The following is a 9,389-nucleotide window of genomic DNA, read 5'->3' as shown; positions in this document are numbered from 1 at the left end:
AGGCCGCACCAGGGAGAGGCCCGCATACCGAAAAAAAACAAAACAAAACAAAAAAGACCAAAAAAAAAAAAAAAAAAAAAACCCTTACTCCAACTGCTCAGCTAATCCAGGAGCCTCCTCTGCAGTAACTGAGGAAAGGTCGTTGGACCCTCCACTGACACAGCCCTTTACCTCTCTTGGACAGTGTGGGTTGATGTATACACATCCTTGTAACCTTCCACCCTCTTGTTGCCCACTTCCCCAGTCAGACCTAATTTGGCAAGGGGGAACCACGAACAAAATGAAACAGAGGATTTTACAGTCACTTATTTAAAAAAAGAATGCAGTAATGAAAGACTGGGCACTGGATACTATGCAAAGCATTCAAGTGATAAGAATTCTTCAGTTACCCAAAGGTACATTTAAAGCGAGAATATTAGGTATTTCCTTTCGAAACTTAATGTCAAAAACAATGAATGATTTTCTAAAATCAATATTTCTGGCAGTTTATAGACAAAAAAGAAAAACATAGAAGCCCCAAAATATTTTTCATTCAGGTATCCTTTTATGAATAAAGCTTATTAAAATGTAAGTATTAATTTGATTACAGCCCAAAGTCATGCTGTTCGACTGTTGGGGCATTTGCACTGAAGAATTTAACACTGTCACCCTTCACTACTGGTTTTTAAGGCAAATCAAAGCCTGTATTAGGGCTTCCCTGGTGGCGCAGTGGTGAAGAGTCTGCCTGCCAATGCAGGGGACACGGGTTCGAGCCCTGGTCCGGGAAGATCCCACATGCCGCGGAGCAGCTAAGCCCCGTGCACCCCAACTGCTGAGCCTGCGCTCTAGAGCCCATGAGCCACAACTACTGAGCCCATGTGCTACAACTACTGAAGCCCGCGCGCCTGGAGCCCGTGCTCTGCAACAACAGAAGCCACCGCAGTGAGAAGCCCGCGCACTGCAACAAAGAGTAGCCCCTGCTCGCCACAACTAGAGAAAGCCCGCATGCAGCAATGAAGACCCAACACAGCCAAAAATAAATAAATTTTTAAAAGCGCCTGTATTAAAAAACTGTAATTTGAAGAAAGTTTAAGAAAAGCTTCTTAGTTCTATTAAGAAGTACTATGAAAAGTATTCTTGGGAAACAGTGGGACTTCTGAATGATCTTCACTGTATGTCAAACACCTACCTTTTATTCTATTACAATACTAAATCCTTTTTCTCCAAAAAATGTAAACTTATAGAAATGAAAAGAACTATGCTCCCAACCCGGTTTCACATTATGCCCGGAAACATTAACTTTGAGGAAAAGTAAAACCTACTTCCTTCTAAAGAGTTATCTGGGAGAAGAAACAAACATTAATTTTATTCTCGGCGTTTTTTGGTTGCATGATTTCAATGGCTTTTGTATTCTAATTTCGAAGAGACAGTATTTAATTAACCTCTATTTTAAATCCAAAAGCAAACCATTTTACAGAACTGAAAACACAGATTATTCAAAATGTCTTGTCAAGTTAAACAAACATAGGCGTAAATATTATATTTTTAATTTTAAAAATATAATATCAAATACCTAAATTTAAACAGACAAAAATGTAAAGCTCTTGAGACTCTAGGTAAATACGGCGCGTGCTCCTCTGTGGTGGCTTCAGCTGGGCTGGCTGCTCTCGTTGTAAACATTCCTTGATGAGGTGCTTTGTATAGATTATGGGTCACGTTTTCTAATGAACTAAAATCTAAAATTCTGAGTTCTTAAACTTAAAAAGTGGAAGGGGAAAGAAGGTCAGGAAAAAAAATCATAATTTGGTTGGGACTCAATTTAACACATTTTCAAGATGACCATGTAATGGTAGCAGTGGATAAGGGGACTCATGAGAAATGTCAGAAAAGACAGCTGCTCGAGCAGAAAGCACAGAACACAGGGATTCTCTGACTCAGCACTGGCTGCCTCCACACAGGGCCTAATTAGGAGGGGCAACTGTTTCCTCATTTTGAAGGTTGTAATCCTATTGATTACATTAAAAATCATCACTGTTGCTTGCTTTACAAACTCCTATCATGTGTCTTTACTCCTCAGATTAGTACAGTTTGTAATAATGCTATTGTATATATTATACAAAGATTTGTGGGGTTTAAAGTAAGACAAGGAATCATAAAAATGTTTAATGTATAGAATACTGACATTAAACATAAACAGATAATTGTCACTAGTTATTTAACTAACTTTCTGAAATGCACTGCCTCACTGAAATTTCATCATTGAACTTATAAAAACATTAGCTACAATTATCCTTTAAATAGGAAACTGGAACAAATGGCAACATCTAGAATAATTTGGTCTTTTGCCAAAGAACACTTCTTTGCTTCCCAAAAAAGAAAAAAAAGGAAACCGAAAGATTTTTCTTTTAATTATAATATAAAAGAGAACAGGAAGAATCAAAGAAAGAAGGCAAAAACAGAAATACAGCCCATGTGTTGTGAACAAAAAACCATATCCTCCAAGAAAGATTATTTGAAAGAATTGAAGTTTTGAGTTCACAGTTATACGATTGGACAGAAATTTGTATGATAAACTAATGACAGGGGTTCCTCAATATCACACGGTAACAACCTCTGTCTCAAACAGCAAAGCAAATGGTGAAAAGGGTGACAGATTATAAGAACAAAATGGAGTTTCCACATCTGTGTCCACTAAATACCTGCATCCAAAACCAGTTTTTAAATATAAAGCCTCCTAAACAGTGGAGGAAAAGGTATATTTGTGTGCTAAACTGAAACCGAGCGCTTAGAGCCATCGAAGTAACATTTCCTGAGTGATTTCTCATCTGTCTGTAACAAGGTGCTGGTTCAGACGGAAAGGGATGAAGCCTCCAGTGTGTTAGTATTTGTGCTGTGTGTTTCTAAAATGTGAACCTTAATTCTAAGGCTTAAAGTAGTCAGAAATAACAGTAAAATAGTGAAGTAACTTTAAAAGTGCAGCAAAATCTTAGCCTATAACAACTTGGAAAGTATCGTTCCTCTCTTTATTTAAAAAGATGTTTGGGGGCTTCCCTGGTGGCACAGTGGTTGAGAGTCCGCCTGCCGATGCAGGGGACACGGGTTCGTGCCCCGGTCCGGGAGGATCCCACGTGCCGCGGAGCGGCTGGGCCCGTGAGCCATGGCCGCTGGGCCTGCGCGTCCGGAGCCTGTGCTCCGCAACGGGAGAGGCCACAATAGTAAGAGGCCCGCGTACAGCAAAAAAAAAAAAAAAAAAAAAAGATGTTTGGGGACTTCCCTGGTGGCGCAGTAGTTGGGAATCTGCCTGCCAATGCAGGGGACACGGGTTCGAGTCCTGGTCCGGGAAGATCCCACATGCCACGGAGCAACTAAGCCCGTGCACCACAGCTACTGAGCCCACGTGCCACAACTACTGAAGCCTGCACGCCTAGAGACCGTGCTCCGCAATGAGAAGCCCGTGCACTGTGATGAAGAGTAGCCCCCGCTGGCTGCAAATGGAGAAAGCCCGCGTGCAGCAACGATGACCCAACGCAGCCAAATAGATAAATAAATAAATAATAAATGTATGAAAGAAAAAAAAGATTGATCCCTGTTATAAACTATGGACTTAGGGAAAAAAACAAACAAACAAACATCCTAAGTATCTAAAACAATTACCTGTCAAGGTTCATAACTGATAAAGTACTCATCAAAAACATTTCTGTTTAGTGAGATAAAGACACAAATTTTAGATAAATAATCCATTTTGTTAAACTACACTGCTGAAAATACAGATACATCCTAGTTTGGGGGACCACGGGGCCGGCGGTACTTGCCTTGTAGTACCAGTCCTGGAACCGCCGGCAGCAGTCCTCACTGCAGAAGTCCCTCACCACGCCGTCCAGCTCCTTCGTCGCCCCCTTCTTACACAGCTGAGAGCAGTAGTTGCAAGTCACACACCTCAATCCTAAACGCCTTGCAAAATCCTGTTTGTACAACAGTTTGCAGCCTGAGAAATATAAGGTTGTATTATTAAAACAAAAACTCATTTTTGAGGTAAGGAAGAGTTTACAGGTCAAACAGAACACACTGGCTTTAGAAAGTGTTTATAAATTCACATATACAGTCCTCTTTCTCTCCTGATCAAAACTGTGAAATCTACTGTGATCAACACCAGCCTGTGAAAACTGAACAGAACATGGACTATTACATTAGACATGGTGTGGGTTCAAATAATTCAAGTTCTAAGACTTTCAAATCTAGTAACACTTCAGAACTGTTGTACCTGCTCCGTGTAAATATAATCCAATATAATCCTGCTGAAGTATCTCAAACACACCGCAAATGGGCATTTTAGAGAAATGAAAAGTGGAGAGGCAATGAGCAAACTTAAAAGATAAATTCAGCTAAGCAGGCATTTTAGCTAAATTCTCTAGCCTTACCCATCTCTGTCACCCTAAAGGACCTTCAGGGAAGTAAAACTGGTTTAATGACTTGTCCAAAAACAGCATTTTGTTATTCTATTCTTTAATCAAAACACTTCCTTTACCTACTATATAAATGCATTATTTTAACGGTCCTTACATTTAAATCTTATTTATTCCCTATGATATCTCTATAAGGATTAAATAATCTTCGTATGTCTACTCATGCTGTGCACTTAAGAATGACCTTCCACTCGTGTATCTACCAAAGTACCACCCACCCTTTAATAGGGACTGCAACTGTTTCCTATGTAATTTACTTGGCAATTACTTGTGAACTGTCCTTATGGCTTCTTTTCTGTTACTTTGAACTGTATCTTAAAACATGTTTAATATTTTACCTTTATTAGCTTTATCTTTCTAACTAGGTTTTGATGGTAGCACCAGGTATTACATGTTTTGTTATTTCTGACAGGTTCCAGCAGAGAACTAGGTGCAGTTAGAGAAAGCACAGAATATATTATTAAACAGGAAAAAAATAAACGTCCTTTTTAACCTTTTATTGCCCAGAAAGTCCTTCCAACTGAAAATTATGTTCTTTAATGTCAATTATCTTTCTGTTGCAACTTGTCCTTCCTTTTAGTAAAACCCGTATGACCCAAGCGAAGCAAGACCCTTGATACGCATGCCACTCCTCAACACTAACGCACTCTCACCGATTCGTGAATCACTGAAACGGTCACTGCACAAAAATTCAGGTAAAAGAGTGAAATTAAATTCAGAATCAATCTCTTTAATGAAACATTATGTCACTTTTCATTACAGCTGCAATCTTAACAGTAAACGTGGTTACTTTTCATCTGGGGGACTGAGCCTACATGAACAGGAATGCCTGCTGTAAGCAGTACCCTCTTGCAGACATGACCTCAGGTGTGAAATGTTTAATGTATAAACGGAGGCGCTTGTTGAATGCACTAATACTCTTTTGATATTGCTGCCATTCCCTACTGCTTTTAGGATTTTCCAACCTTTTTCTTGCCTCTAACTAGCAGTAGAAATCGATAGAAAAAGTGGATCCAGGACGAAGGGGGAAAAAAAAAAGAACCAAACTGGAAAATAATTGATGAGGACAGCAGGTAGGAAAGCTGGGAGTCCAGTGCCGGAGGCCAAAGAAAGAACAGAGAGTGACAGCCACAGAGCAGAACAGGACATTTGGGGAAAAGTAAAAATAGAAAAAGCCCAAAACCCTTAGCTACAATCCTGGCTCCTATCTCTGGAGAATCAGAATGAGAAACAAACTTCATTCTTCTCATCTGCCGCCTGGCACCAGAGCAGCAAAAAGTATAAATGAGAGGAAAGAGAATTCCTGAATGTACTATATTACAAAAGCCAGTGTCTCCCCGGCATCCCAAATTGAACACCTAAAAGTCTTTTCTGCCTGTAGTAATGCCTCGTGTAATGTTCCTTCTGGTATACTGAATACCTTTGTAGACTAGGCAGTAAACGGGCAGGGAATGAAGCCAATGGAAAATAATTCTAATCCACTTGGAAAATCAACTTTCACATCACAATTTGCCGGTTTAGAAATAACGTGGTACGGTAATGCTTTTAGTTTATTCTCAAAACTTCCTTGTAATGGAAAAACATGTTACCAAATTCTTAGAGATGAAACACCCTGAGGCCCAGAGGTCTATAAATATATATAAAATAACAGTAGAAAAGCGAACTCAATTTTTTTGTTCAGCTATACTAAAATTATACCACTACTCTGAACATATGTAGTTACATATTTTGAAAATATTTTGGCAAAAAATTAACATTAAATATTAATGAAAGTTATGAACAACACTGTATATGCACTTGCCTTCACTACAGAAAGGTCTCTTAACTCCAGAGAAATTCACTGTTTCGTGAAGAGTCTTCTCCTCTTGACAGTATTCGCAATATGTAACGATGCAGTGCAGCTTCTTATAGTCATCTGAACAAGTTTTGCTGCAGAACTGATGCACTTTGTTCTAAATGCACAATGGGAACCTTGGTAAGTATAGGACATCCACCTCAAGAACAAGTTTAAGAAATACACAAGCCACTTTTACAGAAACAAAGTTAAATCATTTACCTACTTAATGTTATAATCCTTAGCGATACATTTCCTATAGGCCACAGACACCCAGTTTAACTAATTCACTGCTATATTTAGACATAGCTCCCCAAAACTCAATACCATTAACTACCCTAAAATTACTCAGTGAAAAGAATAAAAGTCTCACTAAGGCAAGATGGCAGTCTGGTGTTGCTAACAGAACTGGAGAAATGGGAAGAAAACAATGGAAGATACAACATGGATAAACTACAAAAAGATAAGAACTATGACAATCATATCATTTTCACTCAAAAAGAAATATTAAAAAAAAAAAAGAAAAGAAATATTCTTTGTTGAGTACAGTCAAGCAGACTCGATTGCATTCCTACCACAGCTTAATAGTGACAGACCTACTATGGGTAAAGTATTCCACTGGGGGTCGTCACACGGTGTGCGGCCAAGTATGAGACTGAGTTCGTTCCCTTGAATAAAGCAAGGTTAGTAATTATTTAGTTGTTTCTCCTGGCCCCAAATCCACCAGAGCCAGGGCTACTTCTCAAATATCCAGCCGACCAGGAAAGGGCGGCAGCTTTTCTTTTCCCATTTCTCCAGTTCTGTTAGCAACACCAGACTGCCATCTTGTCTTAGTGATATTTATACTTTTATTCTTTTCACTGAGTAATTTTAGGGTAGTTAATGGTACTGAATTTTGGGGAGCTATGTCTAAATATAGCAGTGAATTAGTTAAACTGGGTGTCTGTGGCCTATAGGAAATGTATCACTAAGGATTATAACATTAAGTAGGTAAATGATTTAACTTTGTTTGTTTTTTTCAGGGCCTTCATCATCCTTCCTGCTGTGATTTAAAGACGGTAACAGTCACTAAAACCGATCACTGGGTGCTGACAACAGTCTCAAAGAATGACTGGTTTAAATGCTCTTGAAACAGCACCAAACACAATAACAAAACTAAAAAAATTTCTAGGGACTAAATAATAAAATTTCAGATTTCCGAAGTACTTTAGAAATCATGTAGTCCAGTTCTGGGGATCACCTTCTGCCTAAGACTCAGATACTGAGGGATTTGCCAAGAGCCACTATTAAGTTTGGCTCAAGAGCAGCTGTTGTCAGCACTACATCTTGTACACCATTTACACACTCCATGCCCTTAAAAACATGGAAAGAAAGAATGGCCGCAGGTGAACACTGCTCAAGGAGCAGCATCCAGCCAGGGCCACCCTGCCCCATCCTCCTCCCACCCCAACCATCCACCCACTCATTCCTGCCCCCCGCACTGAACCAAACATTAATGCTCAGAGTTTTTGCTATGGCAAAAAGACATGGCAAAGTAAATTAATAAACTGGTGAAGGCAAGAGTGATGAGAAAGGGAGAATAAAATTTATATTAGGATTCCTTTATTAAAACACAATTATAAAATGTTAAATGACAACATGGTAAACATAAGGCAATGTAAGATACTACAGTTAACAGACAATACTTATAAAGATGGGGGGTGGGGAAAGAGATGGGAACAACACTGCACAAACAAAAGACACCCCAGATATGTGGCTAAAATGGCATTCTGTACACTACTATGAACATAATATATTGTGGATATGACTTCAATAATTTTTTGTTTGACCTAAAAAGAAACAGATCCTTTCTTGGTGCTACTCCCACATAAAAAAAGCAAATAATCCAATCATCACAAAATCTGAAAAACTAATCTTTATCCACTAAGAAATAGGTTCTCAAATGGAAATGTCATAGTTACTATACCAGACTTTCATTTTAGCACTAGATAACATACATTAACACAATAGAACTTGCCTCCCATTCCAGGATTTCTGGCTTTGAACAAAAGGAATTTTTGCAATAGTTGCACTTCAACTGAATATCACTTGGAGCTACAAACTGGCCATTGGGAGATGACTGCATGCTGAGAGCCTAAAACAAAGCACAAAACAAACCGAGTCTGAGGTGGATTTTAGAAGGATTTTTTTGGTGACGACCATCAAATATCAACGACGTCCAGAAAATAGTAGGTGTCTTTCTTAAATACTTATTTCCTCAATGTATAAAATTACATTTCTGAATTTTGTCTTTCAAAATACTAGTATGCTAAGTTAGTTTTATGAAATTGAAGTTCATTTTCTACCACATGATTACTACTATTTAAAATAATACAGAAAAGGAAAAAAAAATCAAAAGTTCAATTATGATTTTTTCTTTAAGAAAATACAAGCAAATAATAGTGAGGTCAGCTCCCCAAGTTCTGCACTAGTAAACAAAGACAGAAGAGCCTGCTCCTAGCTCTGCCTGAGGAGCTAATCTACTAATCATTTTGCATTACTGCCATCATTTCATTCCAAGTCCATCCGTGAAAATAGCCTTTTTATACTTTTTTTTTTTTTTTTTTTTTGTGGTACCCGGGCCTCTCACTGTTGTGGCCTTCTCCCGTTGCGGAGCACAGGCTCCGGACGCGCAAGCTCAGCGGCCATGGCTCACGGGCCCAGCCGCTCCGCGGCATGTGGGATCTTCCCGGACCGGGGCACGAACCCGTGTCCCCTGCATCGGCAGGCGGATTCTCAACCACTGCGCCACCAGGGAAGCCCTATACTTTTTTTTAAACAAAGTTGGCGGGGTAAGCTTTACAGACTGGTATTGATGCCAGAAATTTATTTCAGTTTTATTACATTTTTAAGAATTAAAACGACTTACAGAGTAGAAAAAGATATAAGCATACACGGGCTTTAAAAGTTTTGTTCTGGGACTTCCCTGGTGGTCCAGTGGTTAGGACTCGCACTTTCACTGCCGATGGCCTGGGTTCAATCCCTGGTCAGGGAACTAAGATCCCACAAGCCAGGCAGCATGCCCGGCAGGGGGGTGGGGAATTTGTTCTAATTTCTAACCTGAGTGATGAGTA

The 9,389-nt window shown here is 39.3% G+C and overlaps 1 protein-coding gene across 3 annotated transcripts in view; it reads right to left on the bottom strand.

Moving 5' to 3' along the window:
* ZMYM2 (zinc finger MYM-type containing 2) overlaps positions 1 to 9,389 on the bottom strand; it is a 95,400-nt gene that overhangs the window by 24,976 nt on the left and 61,035 nt on the right. For all 3 annotated transcript variants that reach the window (XM_055089582.1, XM_028497818.2, XM_028497819.2), the window contains 3 exons: positions 8,294 to 8,410; positions 6,244 to 6,394; positions 3,792 to 3,964 (listed from right to left, as the gene is read on the bottom strand). In XM_055089582.1, coding sequence (XP_054945557.1) covers positions 3,792 to 3,964; positions 6,244 to 6,394; positions 8,294 to 8,410 — 441 coding nt within the window. The remainder of the gene's footprint in view (positions 1 to 3,791; positions 3,965 to 6,243; positions 6,395 to 8,293; positions 8,411 to 9,389) is intronic.

Source organism: Physeter macrocephalus, chromosome 13 (genome assembly GCF_002837175.3).
Source record: "Physeter macrocephalus isolate SW-GA chromosome 13, ASM283717v5, whole genome shotgun sequence".
NCBI classification, from domain to species: domain Eukaryota; kingdom Metazoa; phylum Chordata; class Mammalia; order Artiodactyla; family Physeteridae; genus Physeter; species Physeter macrocephalus.
This window is presented reverse-complemented; position numbering and strand designations above follow the sequence as displayed.